This window comes from Urocampus carinirostris, chromosome 13 (genome assembly GCF_059441175.1).
Source record: "Urocampus carinirostris isolate Australia breed hairy pipefish chromosome 13, RoL_Ucar_1.0, whole genome shotgun sequence".
In the NCBI taxonomy this organism is placed as follows: domain Eukaryota; kingdom Metazoa; phylum Chordata; class Actinopteri; order Syngnathiformes; family Syngnathidae; genus Urocampus; species Urocampus carinirostris.
This window is the reverse complement of record NC_142361.1, coordinates 39389685-39408913: the sequence shown is the minus strand read 5'-3', so window position 1 is coordinate 39408913 and position 19229 is coordinate 39389685. Positions and strand designations below refer to the sequence as shown.

At 41.8% G+C, this 19229-nt stretch overlaps 1 protein-coding gene across 4 annotated transcripts in view; it reads right to left on the bottom strand.

The window, feature by feature from the left end:
- Positions 1 to 19229, bottom strand: part of cfap46 (cilia and flagella associated protein 46) — a 135772-nt gene that overhangs the window by 13688 nt on the left and 102855 nt on the right. For all 4 annotated transcript variants that reach the window (XR_015852520.1, XM_088351619.1, XM_088351620.1 and 1 more), the window contains 9 exons: positions 17726 to 17796; positions 14452 to 14624; positions 14030 to 14136; positions 11467 to 11543; positions 9600 to 9764; positions 8840 to 8907; positions 5972 to 6077; positions 1786 to 1888; positions 1614 to 1726 (listed from right to left, as the gene is read on the bottom strand). Coding sequence is in view for 3 of the 4 variants with exons in the window: in XM_088351619.1 (XP_088207745.1) it covers positions 1614 to 1726; positions 1786 to 1888; positions 5972 to 6077; positions 8840 to 8907; positions 9600 to 9764; positions 11467 to 11543; positions 14030 to 14136; positions 14452 to 14624; positions 17726 to 17796 (983 nt within the window). In the remaining variant the exon portion in view is untranslated. The remainder of the gene's footprint in view (positions 1 to 1613; positions 1727 to 1785; positions 1889 to 5971; positions 6078 to 8839; positions 8908 to 9599; positions 9765 to 11466; positions 11544 to 14029; positions 14137 to 14451; positions 14625 to 17725; positions 17797 to 19229) is intronic.

Genomic DNA, 19229 nt, shown 5'->3' with positions numbered 1-19229 from the left:
TTGCTGTGTTTTGCGGAAACGTGGCTCACGTTTAGCATTCCGGAAGCTAACGTGTAGCCACCCGGAGCTATTCCGGCTTCAACGCCGCTAAACACGGAAACACGAAAGCCGGGGGGAATCGGAGAGGAGGCGGACTTGCAAACACGAGGTGGTGTATCCCTGGATTTTCATAGAGAAAAGATTTCCATCTGCCGCAGGGATGTCGAACTTTTGGACTAGCGTGACGTCATCCACTCCGCTACAAGCACCCCTAGGAGATCATGTTAATCTGTTAATAAACAACGGGGTAGACTGCTGGAAGTGTGAATTTCCCTACGGGGATAAATAAAGTATCTATCTATCTATCCATCTATCCATCTATCCACCCGTCCATCCATCCATCCACCTACCAAAACCCCCCAACCCAACCACCCACCCACTCAACCACAAACCTGTCTTTTTTCATGTTCTCATTGTATACTTCCTTTTTTTCTTAACGGACGGACTTCCTTTCACTACATCAAACCGCTCGCTTCATTTGCAACGAAAAAAAAACCCCGATACCGAGATAGAGGCTACCGCGGCGAACTCGTTTGATTTGATTGATTTGCCGTTTGGTGATCGTCGGTGTATACCGGATGGTACCCATCATTGACAAATTTGCGTTTTTCCATACAGATTTTCTCGTACGTTGTACACGTCTTAAAATGCATAATAAATGTGTTATAATGAGAAGCAGTAGCAGCGGGCTTGTGGGTGGCACACATGTCCCTCTAGAGCAGAGGTGTCAAACTCATTTTAACTCGGGGGCCACTTGATAGAACAAACTTTCTCTCGGGGGCTGGACTAGTACAGGTAGATAAGAGAGAAAGAAAAAGAGAGAAAAAAATAAGAGAAAGAGGTAAAAAGAGAAAGGGTGGGACGAAGAAAAAGAGAAAGAGAGAAAGAGAGAGAGAAAAGAGAGTGAGAGCAAGAGATCATGAGAAAAAAGAGAAATAGTGAGAGAGGGAGAGAAAGAGAAAGAAAGAAATCCAAAGAGAAATCAATAGAAAGAGAGAAAGAAAGAAGGAGACAATAGACAAGAAGAGAAACAGAGAAGGGGAGAAAGAGAGAAGGGAAAGTGAGTGAGAGAAAGAGCAAAGAGAGAAAAATAAAAAAGAAAGAGAGAGCAAAAGAAGGTAAAAAGAAACACAGAAAGAGACAAAGAGGTACAAAGGAAGAGAAAAAGAGACCGAGAGTGAGAGAAAAAGGGAGGGAAAGAGAGAGAGACACAGAAAGAGAGAGAGAGAGAGAGAGAGAGTGAGAGAGAGAAAGAAAGAAATACAAGTATAGCATCTTTGTGAGAGGCACCTGGCTTTAGCAACATCAAATGGAAATATTTCAACCTTGTTTTTCTCTTGCGCTTCTCTGAGCGTTGTCTCGCGGGCCTGATTCAATCCCTTAGCGGGCCTGATCTGGCCCGTGGGCCGCCTGTTTGACACCCCTGCTCTAGAGACCAGCCTTATGGCTAACCTGACACCTTGTCAATTGCGATCGTTTGGACCCTGCTAGGTAAAGAAAACTAGCGATTGGTGAAAAGAAACAGAAAAAAAGCCAGGAAAATGCAATTAACAATTAAGAAAAATCCAATTTACCTGCTAAATTGAGGGCTGCTAGTTTGACAGCCGGAATCGGAGCCAAGAAGCGTTCCGTTCCAAGGTACATGAATCCGCTGCATTTGCATAGTACGTTCTCCAGCTCGCTCAAGCTAAAATAAATTCAAGAGCGTTAACTCCTTTGAGGTCAGAAAAAAAGCAAGGGTCCTACCTTGAAGTTTGTTTGATCTCCACAAAAGCTGCTAACAAATGGCTAAAATGCTGACCGTAGGCGCTCCAGTTCATCTTCATCCTTTCAACCAGAGTGGTGCCTTCTGGAAAACCGGACAGAAAACACAAACAGGTTCACAGATGATTCTAAGCTGACTCTCTAAAACAGGGGTGTCAAACTCATTTGAACTCGGGGGCCACACCATAGAACAAACATTACCTCGGGGGCCAGACTATTAGATTGGAGAGAAAAAAAAAAAGAGATCAAGAAAATAAGAGAAAGAGGGAGGGAAAAGGAGAGAGGGCGGGACAACGGAAGAAAAAGAGAGTGATGGAGAGAGCGTGAGAAACAAAAGATAAAAAGTCGGAAGAGAGGGGGGAAAGAAAAGGGGAGGAAGAAAGAAATCCAACGAGAAATAAAAAGTCAGGAGGAGAAAAATGATAAAAGAAAGCACGAAGGGTATGAAGAGAGAAAGAGAAAGGAGAGAAAAGGAAAAAAAAGGAAGTTAGAGCAAAAGAAGTTAAAAAGACACGGAGAGAAAAAGACAAAGAGCAACAAAGGAAGAGAAAAAGAGAGACACGGAGAGTGAAAGAGACGGAGACAGAGTGGAAGAATAGGGGTGAGAGAGAGAGAGAGAGAAAGAGAGAGAGAGAGAGAGAGAGAGAGAGAGAAACTAAAGATAAAAAGTAGTGAGAGAGGGGGAAAAGAAAGGGAGAGGAAGAAATAAATCCAAAGAGAAATAGAAAGACAGAAGGAGAGAAAAGAGAAAAGAGCGCGAAGGGTAGGAAGAGAGAAAGAGAAAAGAGAGAAAGGGAAAAGTTAGAGGAGAAGAGGGTAAAAGACACAGAGAAAGAGACAAAGAGCAACAAAGGAAGGGAAAAAGTGAGACACAGAGAGTGAAAGAGACAGAGACAGATTGGGAGAAAAGGGGGGAGAGAGAGAGAGAGAGAGAGAGAGAGAGAGAGAGAGAAAGAAATACAAGTACAGTGTCTTTGTGAGAGGCACCTGGCTTTGGCAACATCAAGTTGACATATTTCAACCTGCAGCTTGTTTTTCTCTTGCGCTTCTCTGAGTGTGGTCTCGCGGGCCGGATTCACTCCCTTAGTGGGCCTGATTTGGCCCGCGGGCCGCCTGTTTGACACCTATGCTCTAAAACCAGTGTTCTGCTTTGCTCGCGTCCCTGCGTCCTAGACACATCTTTTTTGCTGGGGACGCATAGCGTCAAATCAACGTGCGTCCCCGGGACGCAACGTGTTTGACACCAAATTGTCATTATCACCCGATTACTTTTTCTTTTTTTTTTTTAAACAAAGATTTACCGCACTCCAAACTTTTCGTCAGGCAGATCCGCCATTGTTGTTTTGGTCTCGCGGTTCGAGTTTTCGTCCGCACGCCGATCTCGGCAAACAAGATCTCTTTGCTTCGAGATGACGTCTATTTTGTGGTGCTTGTCGTCGAGGGAAGGTGAAAATCAACACAAAATTGGTCATTTCTTCAGTGTCGGTAATAAGTCGAAACATAATGCCGAAATAAACAACGGCAAGAATTCCGGCACGAAAAAACGGCAGACAAAATTCTTCGGAAGATCGCGAAGGCAAGGAAAACACGCGTGTTGAAAGAAAATAAACAAAAGAATACTCCTAGCAAGTAAAGGACTTTTCTGCCGAAATGGACTCAATTATATTCCTGGTGACGCTATGAGGAGGGTGATAATGGATTGGACCTTGAGAAGGCATTACAACTATGGCGGGACAGCAAACCACAAAGAATATATGAACTGAAAAATCTGAAGTGATAACTGCTTTGTATTACCAATTAACTGTGATGATTAAAAGTGAATGAAAATATAGATGAATATAATTATTTCAGCAATATTATTTTGTATAATGTACAATATTGTTGCGAACTGAACAAGTGATAACTGATTTGTATTACCAATTAACTGTGATGATTAAAACTGAATGAAGATATAGATTTATATTTACGATTTCAACCTGGATAACACTCAATTTTGGGGGCCCATAGATCTCTGTTGGGACCCATAGATTTTTGAGCATGCGAGTCCCTGGGACCCATCACTTTTCAGAGGTAAAAAGAACACTGTAAAACTGCTTAAAAATAGCCACATACTAAAATAAATACGTATTCAAAATATTAACAAAACATGTACAAAAAAACACTGATTAATCATAAATCATAAAAATCAAAATACTGGTAATAACGAAAAATATAAAATAATTTAAAAGCATTTAAGCTGCTTCTTGATGGCAGACACTCGTAACACTATTTTTAGATTTTTTTTTTTTGACCTGATTGTTTTTGTCACAGTTGCCATGGCGCCCAATTGGCCCCGCCCATGTGGCGCCGACAATTGCTCGTTGACCGATTGGCTTCCCTTCTATCTAAGCTCAGTGCTCTCACTCTCCCTTTGTCAGTCCGCCGACGAACCTTTGCGCCCGCAAGACGTGGGTTTTGACTCTGTCCGGGTTCCTGCTTGTTTTTCCTGTCCGGTATTGTTCCCGTCTAGTTTGTCCTGTTTAATTTCGATCTCCAGTGTTTGATATTAATCCTTTCTGTCCTGTGCTGTCCGGTATCGACCCCATCCCTCCGATATCTGCTCGGGCAATTGGTATCGATCTCGTCGGCCTCTGGCTTCCATGTCATTCCATGCCAGACTGCTTCCACCCAACGATCACCGAACCACTGGCGTTTGGGTTAACGTGCGTGTAAAATAAAAGCTTGGGTGAGAAACGTTACGCATTTGGGTTCTCCTCCTGTTCCGGTTCTTGACAGTTTTTCCACCTATCCTTTCCCTCACCACTAGCTTTCTTGCAAATTACTATGGGAAAAAAAGCAATAAAACGGGATAAATCACAATAAAATTAGATGTAGTCTCTTTCACACACATTACGTGGTCGTTTTGTTTTAGGCACAAATAAGCAAATCCATATTTTAGTATTGTATTTTATAATTCAAAATCCTTCCCATATGAGAGTATATGCGGTAACTAGCAAGCTGTGAAGAAACGTCACGCATTTGGGTTCTCCTCCGTTTCCGGTTCTTGACAGTTTGTCCACCTATCCTTTCCCTTACCACTAGCTTTCTTGCAAATTATTATGGGAAAAAAGCAATGAAACGGGATGAATCACAATAAAATTAGATGTAGTCTCTTTCACACACATTACGTGAACGTTTTGTTTTAGGCACAGATAAGCCAATCCTGATTTTAGCATTGTATTTTATAATTCAAAATCCTTCCCATATGAGAGTATATGCGGTAACTAGCAAGCTGTGAAGGTAGGTAGGTAGGTAGGTAGGTACATTTTCTTTTATAGAAATTGGTTTAAACTACTAGTCTACCGAGGTTTCAGTTACTTAGTCCTTCCCCGTCTGTCAGTCTTTGTATGCTATTTTCATTAAAACAGGAAAGCTACAAAATTATGGGTGGTTTTAGCTAAAACAGCGTTTAAATCTGTGTGATGTTGACCAACACCAAATTTGACTGTGATTTAATGCAAAAATTTGAGTAATTTCAAAAGGTTCAAGTACTTTTTTACACCACAGTACAACCATGATGCAATAAATACCCTTTTAGATGGTGTCTACAAAAACATGTATTTGCAACTGTATATTTTTGTAATGTATTTATTTGTATTTATTTTGGACACTTATTCTGATTTGTTTTGGACGGGTGAATTAAAAAGAAGGGGCGTAACAAACGCGAGCTGACAGGAAGTGGGGACCGGTAAAGGTCAGTGTTTATGGACGCGGCGGACAATAGTGGATATATATTTTTCCCCACCCTTACCTTTGGAAATATACACTTTTTTCTTTGGATTACTTTTAACGGGACCCGGACTCTGCCGGTCTGCATCAAACCTTAAGTACCGGTATCATTTTTCGTTCATTAGCCGGCTGTGATTTTTGGACTGTGTACTTTAATGAAGGATATTCAGTTACAATCGCGGGACTAAAAGTCTGGTCTGGGTTAATTTTGTGTTTGTGTTATGTGGGCGCGTGCGGCTTATATACAGGTGCGGCTTTTGTAAGTACAAAATCGGTTTTCCTCTTGAAATGTGGTGGGTGCGGCTTATAATCAGGTGCGCTCTATAGTCTGGAATTTACGGTACTCCATTCTTGGCCAATGTTTCCTGGAAAATAACAAAAAACTTTCCTTTTTCCTCACCAAAATTGCTGAAAGTGTTGACAATATCTTTGTCGTTAAAGATGCATTTGAAGTTCCTTGTGTCCACTGGGATGGTGTTTTCAGGCAGATTTTGACTAGCGGCGAGCTGGAGATATGAGAAAAATGATAATAACGCTTCCACAAATAGTAACAGTTTATTTACTCAACTTCAAACAGGGAAAATGATTAGGACTATTTAACAATAACAAAATCGATCAAATTTAAAAAGTACATATTTCATTTTGTAGAGTTTTTCCTTGCTATCATGTCGGTTTTAGATCAGGGAAATGGTGTCATAATAGTTTGTGGTTTGGAATAATCTGTGGTCTGTGCAGCCCTTTGAGACTCTTTGTGATTAAGGGCGTCACAAATAAACATTAGTTCACTTGACTTGACATGTTTTTGAGTGTTTCCTTGCCCTCATGTCGGTTTTAGATCAGGGGATGGTGTCATAGTAGTTTGTGGATTGCAATAGTATTTGATCTGTGCAGCCCTTTGAGACTCTTTGTGATTAAGGGCGTCTCAAATAAACATGACTTGACTTGACTTTTCTAATGCTAAAGTTTTTGAGTTTTCCCTTGCCCCCATGTAGGTTTTAGATCAGGGGATGGTGTCATAATAGTCTGTGGATTGCAATAGTCTTTGATCAGTGCAGCCCTTTGAGACTCTTTGTGATTAAGGGCGTCACAAATAAACATGACTTGACTCTTCTAATGTTAAAGTTTTTGAGTTTTTCCTTGCCCCCATGTAGGTTTTAGATCAGGGGATGGTGTCATAATAGTTTGTGGTTTGGAATAATCTGTGGTCCGTGCAGCCCTTTGAGACTCTTTGTGATTGAGGGTGTCACATATAAACATGACTTGACTTTCCTCATGCTAAAGTTTTGGAGTTTGTCCTTGCTCTCATGTCGGTTTTAGATCAGGGGATGGTGTCATAATAGTTTGTGGTTTGGAATAATCTGTGGTCCGTGCAGCCCTTTGAGACTCTTTGTGATTAAGGGCGTCACAAATAAACATGACTGGACTTGACATGTTTTTGAGTTTTTCCTTGCCCTCTTGTAGGTTTTAGATCAGGGGATGGTGTCATAATAGTCTGTGGTTTGCAAAAATCTGCGGTCTGTGCAGCTCTTTGAGACTCTTTGTGATTAAGGGCGTCACAAATAAACATGACTTGACTCTTCTAATGTTAAAGTTTTTGAGTTTTTCCCTGCCCCCATGTAGGTTTTAGATCAGGGGATGGTGTCATAATAGTTTGTGGTTTGGAATAATCTGTGGTCCGTGCAGCCCTTTGAGACTCTTTGTGATTGAGGGCGTCACATATAAACATGACTTGACTTTCCTCATGCTAAAGTTTTGGAGTTTGTCCTTGCTCTCATGTCGGTTTTAGATCAGGGGATGGTGTCATAATAGTTTGTGGTTTGGAATAATCTGTGGTCCGTGCAGCCCTTTGAGACTCTTTGTGATTGAGGGCGTCACAAATTAACATAACTTGATTCGTAGTCAGAAAATGGGATCTCATATTGGTTTCTGTTGGAACAGGTTTGGAGGGAACATCCTTGTTTGAGGGAATTTCTACTGCTTATATAGGAAGATGACTAATTAGGGAACGAGTGGCAGCTGGGGCTGAACGAGTGAGTGCAAGTGAGGGCAATCAGCAAATCATGACTTGCACTTGGGAATCTTACAAGCCATTGCCCTGTAGCTCCTTAGAGTTGAGTAAGATTTTTTCATTTTATTTCTACTCTAGGTTTTGTTTTTGGCATGCCCCCTTTCTCCGAGTATAAAAGTGAATAACAGCAATTTTGGTCCTTGCAGTGTCACAACCGGTACAAGCAGGGGACCCAAATGTGTAATGTTTCACACAATGCTTTATTAAGGGATTGGGGAAGACAGGGGGAGAGGAAAAAGACAGCGATCCGGTGCTCGCTGGGGAGGAGGAGCGGGAAGCCCTCGAGAACGAAGCCTGGTCAGAGATCGGAACAAGTCGGGCAGCTGGGACGGGAGACGGAGCGTGGTCGGAAAACGGAACAAGTCAGGTAGCCGGGACAAGCGGGAAGCCAGGGATCGGGGATCGATACCGGAAACAGAATCGGGCAGGATAAGGGTACCCGGGACAGGCGAACAGAGCTTGGATCGATACAGGAAACGGAATCGGGCAGGATACGGGTGGTCGGGACAGGAGAACGGAGCTTGGATCAGGGATTGACACAGGAAACAGAATCGGGCAGAATACGGGTAGCCGGGACAGGAGAACGGAGCTTGGATTGGGGATCGATAGAGGAAGCAGAATCGGGCAGGATAAGGGTCGCCAGGTCAGGAGAACGGAACTTGGATCGGGGATGGATACAGGAAACAGATCGGGATCAAAACGGGAGCCAGAGTCAAAAGTACTTGCCTTGCATGCGCTGACGTTCGCGGACAGACTGACCCTGAGTGAATGACGTGCTTAAATAGGAGGAGGACTAATCAGGGAACGAGTGGCAGCTGGGGCTGAACGAGTGCGCACAGCTGAGGGCAATTGGCAAATCATGACCTGCACCTGGGGATCTTACAAACTATAGCCCTGTACTTCCTTATTGCCTTGCCATCAGACTACAAATCCAGATTAAAAACCCATCTTTTCCGACTTGTTTGTCCATTAAAAACAAATTCACCTTGGTATTTTTGTACAAAGCAATCTAGATAGTGGCATCGAATTTATCCAAACGGCGAATTTTTCCATTTTTAGACAACTAAAATATATTTAGTAGTGAAAAGATAACTATTCTCCGAAGGGTGCCCGCAGCATTTAGAAAGACTAATTACCGATGCCAAAGGCAGCTCAATATGATATTGCCGCTATCGAACGTACCCAAATCAATTTACTCACCGCTTTGATGGCTTGGCTTTGATCGGCTTTCCCTTTCATGCCTTTCGCCCCTTTGGACTCCTTTTCCACTGTTACAAGAATAAACATGCATGTTTGTCAGCTTTATTCCGAGATCAGGAGTTGCAGAATACCTGCAAAGTCACTGGCATTTCTTTCATTTCTCTTTTTAAGTTTTTCTTACCTGCAATAGTCTGAAACAGTGGAGGAAGGTAATTTACTAATTAAATGTCTTTGACTGTTTCATACAGGGTGACCCAAAAAGATGCGTACCCATATTTTATTCAATAAAAACATCTATTTTTTAACGAATGTCTTTTCTGTTGCAGGACGTGAACCTATGGATGATGATTTGCAGCTATAGTTGCTCTGAAAATGTCAGATTCAGATTTACTTTATTGTCATTCTTGTACACCTCTATACAGACCGAAATGTCGATACATCTGACCCGCACAGTTTTCTTGAATGTACAGACATAAATAAATCACCACTGAGTTAGAGTATTGAAGTACTAATAATATGCTAAATAATTATAGCTTTGTATAGTAGTGCAAAGAGTGCAAGAGGAGCAGCTAACCAGATGTGCAAAATGGGCAGTCAGGTAAACAAGTCACTATACAATAACAATAACACTGGAGTACGGTAGTGCAGAGGAGAACAGATGTGCAAAGGAGTGGCATCTTAAGTCATGTGAGTGGGTATTTATCCATGATTTTCTTTCCATTGTCCACTTCTAATGACAGCAAACTCGAATATGAGCTACCTTTAACTGGTTCTTCTTTCACCATACGACTGCAAAGAAGCTGGAGGGAGAAATCTCGTGAGACAGAGTCCAGTAGGTTTCCTCCAAAGATGGACAGAGCCTCCAACGGCAATTCCATTAACTTCGAATCCGCCAGCAACACGACAAACTCTCCTGGTCCGATTTCTGCTGAGCAGACACACAAAAATGAAAAAAATGGCACTATTACGCTGTAATCACGGATTAATATGCAGACGTTCCCCTATTTACGAACATTCGAGTTACAAAAAAACGTTAGATATTAACATTTTTTTCAGTATAGGATATTACTGTAGTGCTTCTTTCTGCCACTACTGGCGTGTGGCACTGTGAGAGGTCAACCAGCATCCACCCCAAAGAAGAAATCCGGCTTCTACTTCCTGGATTTTGTGTATCCACACTGCACTGTATCTCTAGCACACCAAGAACTTTGATGTATTTATTGTATATATCTCGTGCATCTATTCAATATGGTTGGTGTAAAGCGAGCCTTTTCTTTTTAAATGAAAGTGGAATAAAAAAGCTTGATGCGGTTGAGAAAATAGTCAGGACGCTTTTTTTCTGCCATTTTTTACCATGGAGGAGGACCTCTTCAAGCGCATCTTCCAAAAGTAAGTTAAACTTAACTTTATTCATCTTTATAGAGCATATTATTTTATGAAAATTTTATTTTTCAGTACAAACAATACAGGTTACGTATACAAGCCATAAACATACTTACTGTATATAAACATTGAATATACCAAATATAGCACTGAAGCTGTCATGGTTGCCATGGCGCCCAATTGGCCGCGCCCGTGAGGCGCCAGCTGTGGCTCATTGAGAGATTGGATTTCTGTCTATATAAAGCTCAGCACGCTCTTGCTTCGGTGGTCAGCCCGTCAAACAAACTTCTGCCCCATAAGACTTGGGTTCTGACTCGGTCCTGTTTTCCTGTTGAGATTTTCAGTCCGGTATTGTTCCCGTTTATTTTTGTCCTGTTTAATTTCAGGTTCCAGTTTTGTTTCCATCTATTTTGGTCCTGTTTGTTATTTTCTCCAGTTTTCGTTCCCGTCTAGTTTATCCTGTTAGTTATCATTATCCTGATTTGTTGTCAATCCTGTCTGTCACTTCCTGTCCGGTATCGACCCCATCTGTCCGATATCAACTCTGGCAATTGAAATCAGTCTCGTCGGTCTCTGGCTTCCTTTCTTTCCACGCCAGACCGGCTGCCTAACGTGCATGACTCCCCATTTCCCGTAAAATAAAAAGCTTGTGTGAAAACGTCACGCGATTGGGTCCTGTATCTGTTCTGGTTCTGACAGAAGCAACTTACGACCAAATTCAACTTACGAACGATTATCCTAACTAGGGTCGTGTCTGTATGTTTAAGCTTAAATACCGTATTTTCTAGACTATAAGTCACAGTTTTTCATAGTTTGGCAGGGGGTACTGTGAAACTTTAAACACGTTATTACCAGGTAAAAATCTCACATGTTATGTATACAGTAAACAGCAAGAGGGTGCTCTAGGACTGTGATGATCATTTGAAATCGCCGGTGTTGTTTAATATTTCTTTGAATAATTTCAATTAATTTTTATGATGACATGCACGTTTTTGGTTTTAGATTTTATCAAATACATTTCCCGAAAAGGTGTGACTTATACTCCGGGGGCGATTTGTATATCTTTCTTCATTCTTGATTATGACATTTTTGGCTGGTGCGACGTATGCTCAGGAGCGACTTATAGTCTGGAAAATACGATACTTATGATGTAACCGGAATGAACTTATACCGTTAGCGTTGCACAAGAAGAGTTTTGGGTTATCATTTCACTAAACAAAATTGATAAAACATTGAAACTGCACCTTCATTTGTGGCTGCTTTCTTATCGTCACTTTTGCCAAGGGGCTTTTCAGGAACTGGCTCAGATGACCCTTGAGAACTGAAATCAAAACACAAACAAGGTTTACAATAATCTGTGCAGCCCTTTGAGACTCTTTGTGATTAAGGGCGTCACAAATAAATATGACTTGTTTTGACTTGACCCTGACTCCCACCTGTCCCGTTTTTGCTCCCGTCTGTCTCCGGCTGCGACGTGTTTTGCTCCTGACCACGTCTGTTCTCCCGTCCCGGCTTACGACCTCTTTTGTCCCTCGACCAAGTCTACTCTCCCGTTCTGGCTAGATTTGAATCACCTGTGACCGCTCATTTGGCGCCAACCGCTGCGGGTTCTGATTGGCTCCCAGTCCTGTCTGTCTCCTAATGTCAGTCCTTCTGCGAACCTCAGTGAATAATAGGCAAGCCTTTTTCGACCCCGACTCCCACCTGTCCCGTTTTTGCTCCCGTCCATCTCCGGCTACGACCTGTTTTGCTCCTGATCACGTCTGTTCTCCCGTCCTGACTTCTTTTTGTCCCCGACTACGTCTACTCTCCGTTCTGGCTTACGACTCGCTTCCGACCCCGACCACGTCTTGCTCTCCCAGTTCCGGCTACCGACCAGTTTTCCGCCTCTGACACCGTCATCGCTCGCTACGGAAGATCCACTTCCGTGTTCGGATTACAATCCGAATACGAGAGCGATTTGCTACACCGGATCGGGGGCGCAGCCCTTCCTCTCTCTTTCAATAAAACTTGTGGTAAACGTCACGGAAGTGGGTCCTGTTTCCGTTCTGCTCCTGACATTAAGACAAGGTAACTTCGAGACTTTTTAAGACTATTTAATGTTTTTTTTAAAGCAAATGTAAGACCAAGTCAACAAAAAACACAAAACAAAATACTGTAACGCATATATTTTTTGCAGTAGACATTACCTGTCAGTTTTTAGCCATCGCAAAAACATTAGTCGGATAGCCACTTCTCCAAAAATGGACACTTTCCCATTGTCCAAAGTTAACGTCTGTCCTAAGTACCATGTGAATTGTGGGTAGACCTAAGACATGCGTCTGCTCTGAAAGGCCCGACTGAAACCACATCACCAATTTGATAGTCCCTTCCCTGTTGTCACGCAATGTTGCCACGAAAGTAAATCGATGAATTTTTGGAAAAGTAAATTGATAAATGTTACTAATTTTTTTTAGTTCAAAGTGATATAATTCGTATTAATGTGTTCACATTTTTTTAATGTCACGATTACCGAAATGCTTCACCTGTACCCGCTCCTTTTGTGCCAACTGCCTCGGACTCTGATTAGCTCTCTGTTCCTATTTAAACCCACACCTATCTGTCCCCTGTGATCGGTCCGTCTGCAAACCTCAGTTAACACTAGGCAAGCCTTTTTCGACCCTGACATCCGCCTGTTTTTTGCTCCTGTCTGTCCCCCGGCTTGGACCCGTTTTTTGATCCTGACCACGTCTACTCTCCTTTCCTGGCTTACGACTTGCTTCCGACCCCGACCACGCTTTTGCTCTCCTGTCCCGGCTATCGACCTTTTTTTTCCTTTCCCGACACCGCCATCGGTCGCCACGGGAGATTCACTTCCGCGTTCAGAGCGACCTGCTTCCTGCGCCCCGCGAACGCTAGATTATGGGCGCAGCCGTTCCTCTTTCCTTTGATAAAACTAGTGAGAAACGTAACGCAATTGGGTCCTGTTTCCGTTCTGGTCCTGACATTTAAGACTTTTGAAAATTGTATTCAAGACATTTCAATACTGATGTGGGCCTTGTTTTTGCACCTGTCTGTTTCCTGGATTTCGACTTGTTTCTGATCCTGAGCACGTTTTTTGCTCTCCTGTCCCGGCGACTGACCCATTTTTTTCGTTCCCGACCCCGCCATCGCTTGCCACAGAAGTCCCACTTCCGCGTTCAGAGCGACCTGCTTCCCGCGACCAACGATCACCGGATCACCCTTTCCTTTCTTCCAATAAAACAGAGAAATGTAACACAAGTGGGTCCTGTCTCCGTTCTGGTCCTGACATAGACATCAGATTTCCTAGAAAATCACTATGACCCATCACTGGTGAGCTACTTTCAGAACCAGTCTTACTCAGCTACATGCAGACAACAGGTTTGAGACCTTTAGTCTAAAGAATATGAAACAAAAAAATATTTTTTTTATCCATCCATCCATTATCTGTACCGCTTATCCTCAGTAGGGTCGCGGGGGTGCTGGAGCCTATCCCAGCTATTTTCGGGCAGTGGGCAGGGGACACCTTGAACTGGTTGCCAGCCAATCGTACCTAGGGACAATTTGGACCGGCCAATTAACCTGACATGCATGTTTTTCGAATGTGGGAGGAAACCGGAGTGCCCGGAGGAAACTCCGCACAGGAAGGTTGGTAGCTGGATTTGAACCCATGACCTCAGAACTGTGCCGCACATGCGCTAACCACTGCGCCGCCGTGCTGCCCCTGATATTTTTGTATTTACTAAAATCAATATAACCACAAAAAAAATGATAATCATGCGGAAAAATAGATCTGATATACCATACCTCAAAAAAGTGAAGTCAAATTGCGAAAGAAGCGGATTCAAATAATCCTCCATTTGTTGAACGATTTCTCTGAAGTGGAGAGTTAAAGTATCTTCATCTTCGGATCTCTGCTCAGGAAATAAACAGGAGAAACCAGGCGGTTGCTTTTACAGTCAAAAACTGTCTTCAAATCACGTTACAGGTCCGATCGGGCCTTAAAAATCCAGCCTGACGAGACCCGGGTCTGCTGGTATTAAAATCTAGACTGAGCCACTTGATTCGAGGCTCGAAGCAAACCCAAAATGTCAGATTTCTTTTTGTGAGGACAAGGTAGACGGTGGGGAGATTTTTCCCCGCCCGAACCCGAAAACAATGATTGACATTTCAGGCCCGACTCGAATTTGGGATCTTAGCTCCAAATGACATGGCTGTCAAACACGTACCGGATGAGAACTGTGATCCTCTTCGGAGCCTTCCGTTCTTTCATAATGCAAACAAGATTCCTTCAGGAAAGGGTGTCTCATCTTTTGGTCGAAAGCCCGAGTCTGTTCTCGAAGAGCCAGCAAAACCTTCGGGCAGACGGGAACCTTTGCTACTCGAGTGTGTTTCACTGGACCTACAACAGATACATTTACACTCAGATAGGCATACTGCACAGGCAGGGTTACTTTAACTGGATTACTTTAAATTACTTTTGGATGACTCCAATACCAAATGTGCTAATAAAAGACAAAAGAAACTAAATCTGGATAAAATGATGACTCACAACACGTGGTAAGCTTTCTCTCCTGGCTTTGATCTCTTTGATCTCCGGCAAAACTAACATAAAATGCAGGGTTGGGTAGGGTTACTTTAACTGGATTACTTTCAATGACTTTTGGATGACTCCAATACCAAATATGCTAACAAAAGACAAAAGAAACTAAATATGAATAAAACGATGACTCACAACACGTGGTAAGCTTTCTCTCCTGGCTTTGATCGCTTTGATCTCCGGCAAAACGAACATAAAATGCGACCAGGGTTGGGTAGCGTTACTTTAAATGGATTACTTTCAATGACTTTTGGATGACTCCAGTACCAAATATGCTAATAAAAGACAAAAGAAACTAAATATGAATAAAATGACGACTCACAACACGTGGTAAGCTTTCTCTCCTGGCTTTGATTACTTTGATCTCCGGCAAACGAATATAAAATGCGACAGAAACAAAATGAAAATAAATCCAAACAGCTTGCCGACATCATTTTTGCCGTTCTATGTGTTCCGTTACTCCCCAAGCCTGCACAAAATTTTGTCATTTGATTCCTATTTAGTTTCTTTTGTCTTTTATTAGCATATTTGGTATTGGAGTAATCCAAAAGTCATTGAAAGTAATCCAGTTAAAGTAACCCTACCCAACCCTGTACATCCACTGGTTGTTGCTGAAGCCAACAGCCACTCACAAAGCACCCAGTGTAGCTATGTTGGCTGATTACCATTAATCAACCAGAGAACATTACAGGAGTTAAGCCAGTTTCTATAATAGATAATCAAATCTAACTGCAAAATTCCCATATTCGGGTAAATATTTTCAGAAAAAATAAAAAGCAAGAAGATTTTTAAATAATGAAATCAATCATTTAAATGAGTGAATGCTAATTTGGTCACCAGTCTGCATGAGTTTCCATCCATCCATTACCAGGTTAAATAAACTGTAGTGGAAATTCATTAAATTGCTTTGTTTTGCTCTATAATCATATTATTATCTACATTCCTGAATCATAATTTAATTGTTAGCCTCCGAAATTACCTCCAGGCATACTTATTTGGTATTGGAGTCATCCAAAAGTCATTGAAAGTAATCCAGTTAAAGTAATCCTACCCAACCCTGTGCAGCACAGGACACGTAATTGGTCCCAGTGAGCAGCTTCACTGCCTCTTGCTGACGTTATCCTTCAAACCCTTCTCTCTCGCATTGTTTATTCTTCCATCATTTCTTTTTCATGAAATTGTCGGAGTCTCATGAAATTGTTCAACACGAGACATCCAGTGTTCCCTCTAAACTGCGCGCACTGCTCGCACATTCTCAGCGCACAAGAAAATCTAGCCAGCGCACAAAAATCAGGGCTCAAAATTACTAATTAAGAAGCGACTCAAGTCAAAGTTACAGTGCATGAAGGTAAAAATACACGGGTTCCCCTGACGTTGTGTCCTAAATGCGTATTTTGAAGTCGAGTCGAAGGAAAATGAAGTTGAGTAAAGTTAGTAGAGTTAAAGGAACCGGCTCTTTCGGGTCCTTTTTGCTTCTTTAATCCCAACATGACCAAATATTATGTCAAATGATGCACAAAATGACTTAGAGGAAGGGGGGAATAGAACAAAAAAGGAAAAAATACCAAAATGAAAAAGTATTGAAAAGCTGAGAAAAAAGAAGGAAAAATTTAGAAAAAAGCCAGAAAAGAGAAAATAAAGAAATATAGGAAAAAAGTAAATAGAGAACAAAAAGAAAAAAGTAACAGCTCGGAAAAAATAAACACAATGAGATTTTTTTTAAAGGAATTTAAAAAAAAAGTAGAAAAAAAAACGGAAAAAAAAAAGAAAAAGTTTGTGTTGCTTTCAAAAAATTTCCAATGATATCAAGTGAATCTTGTTGCCAACATTGTACTACCACTAATAAATGTGATTAGTACAGTTCTGTATCTTACAACCGACGAAATAAGCCCCCAAAAATGTTAATATTATGCGACAAAAGATATCAGGAAATAAAAAGAAATGGATGTCTTGTGAAAGAATTGTAAATGCCGTACAACCTTTGCAATAGTACATGAGTCAATTCATTCAAAAGTGATTTTTTTTTTTGCATTGCCGGAAACTCAGCAAAATGTAACGTGATGTCAAGTTTTGGACATGTTTGATAATTATCTTGCCACACTTGGGATTGCTGTTGCTCACTGTTGTTTCAAGCGTTTATCACCGACTGTGTGAACGCTCAGACCCGTAAGGAAAATGACAGGGAACATTGGAGACATCTCTTTTCTATGACTAATTACATAAGTTGACTACTGCCCCTTTTTATCCTCCAAAAACGTGCAATTAGAACCATACACAGGGTAGGATACAGAGATCATACTTATATTTTATTCCTGCAGCCCAAATGATTAAAATTAGATCTCATCTCATCTCATCAGCCGTACCGCTTATCCTCATTAGGGTCGCGGGGGGGCTGGAGCCCATCCCAGCCTAGATGATTTTGTCAAAAATTTTCACTGCACAACTGCTATTTAAGGTCAACAAAAACATAGTGCCAGAAAACATCCAAAAATGATTCATTCGGAAAGAGGGATATTATAATTTAAGGGGCTGTCGTGAATTCCTAATCCCAAAGGTGAGAACCACCAGGAAAAGTATGTGTGTGTCTGTGTGCGGAGTCAAACTTTGGAACAATTGACAAGACCAGATCAAACAATGTCTCATCAGACCAAGAAATATCTTTCTAGTAAGCCATTCCCTTTGTTGACAGACTTCTTTCCATTGTGTCAAAGTGATATTTCTTAAGTGGTGTTCAATTAAACATTATAATGAAATCTGTGCAGCAATGTGAGAGGTGTACTCCCTTTTGTAACATACTGTATCGATCCACCAGAGGGATACTTAAAATTCAGTACCAAAACTGATAACCAATTTCTGTCTGTTTTTTAAATGTTGAACAATTTCTTCAGTTCAGTGATATTAACCTTGCGAAGATTTTCTTTTGGGATTTTCTGTCGATCCTGGAACCTTGTAGAGTGCGCCGTAAAGTCCGGATCTAAAAACACAGACATAGAAGTAAGGTAGACATTCATTATACACAGGGTTGGGTAGGGTTACTTTAACTGGATTACTTTCAATTAATTTTGGATTACTCCAATACTAAATATGCTAATAAAAGACAAACAAAACTAAATATGAATAAAATGACTAAATTTTGTGCGGGCTTGGGGAGTAACGGAATACACGGAACGGCAAAAAGCTGTTTGGATTTATTTTCTTTTTCTTTCTGTCGCATTTGATGTTCGTTTTGCCGGAGATCAAAGAGATCAAAGCCAGGAGAGAAAGCTTACCACGTGTTGTGAGTCATCATTTTATTCAGATTTAGTTTCTTTAGTCTCTTATTAGCATATTTGCTATTGGAGTCATCCAAAAGTAATTGAAAGTAATCCAGTTAAAGTAACCCTACCCAACCCTGATTATACATATATTATACATGAATTACAACAGCAATTAAACACTAGTATTTTATTTTACTGTGAATTATCGACATGTTGCGATGACAATATTTTCGATTCCATTAACTATTTAAAAATACAATTCATAAAGTACTATGAGTCACACGCTGCTAAACTGAATATGAATTCATGTTGAATCATAAAATTTCATTAGGAAGTAAAAAGCCAAGTTTTTATGGGGAAACATAAAAAATGGTAGATGCTACATTTTTTCGAGATAAAAACCTAAATCTGGTAATCATCAATACACTAACACATACCATAACCCAGAGTACACATAATTTCCTTCAACCCATCCATCCATTTTCTGCATCGCTTATCCTCAGTAGGGTCGCGGGGGTGCTGGAGCTCATCCCAGCTATCTTCGGGCAGTTGGCAGGGGACACCCTGAACTGGTTGACAGCCAATCACAGGGCACACAGGGACAGACAACTCTCTCGCTCATTCACACCTAGGGACAATTTGGACCGGCCGATTAACCTGATGGAGTGCCCGGAGGAAACACAAGCAAGCACAGGGAGAACATGCAAACTCCACACAGGAAGATTCGATGTGATTACCTCAGAACTGTGTCGCACATGCGCTAACCACTGCGCTGCCGTGCCGCCCTTCCTTCAACCCAAGAAAAAAATAAATCATATTTAGAGATAACCTAATCTTATAACAACAATTTTCTGTATCCATGGGGTCGGGTCGCTAGGGCAGCAGGCTTAACAGGGAAGCCCAGACGTCCCTATCCCCCAGCCACTTCGATGGGATCTTGAGGCATTCCCAGCCCAGCTTAGAGACATAGTCTCTCCAGTGTGTCCTGCATCGCCCCGGGGCCTCCTGCCGGTGGGACATGCCCGGAACACCTCCCGAGGGAGGCGTCCAGGAGACATCCTTATCAGAAGCCCGAGCCACCTCAGCTGCTTCCTCTCAATGCGGAAGAGCAGTGGCTCTACACAGAGTCCCTCCCGGATGACAGAGCTTC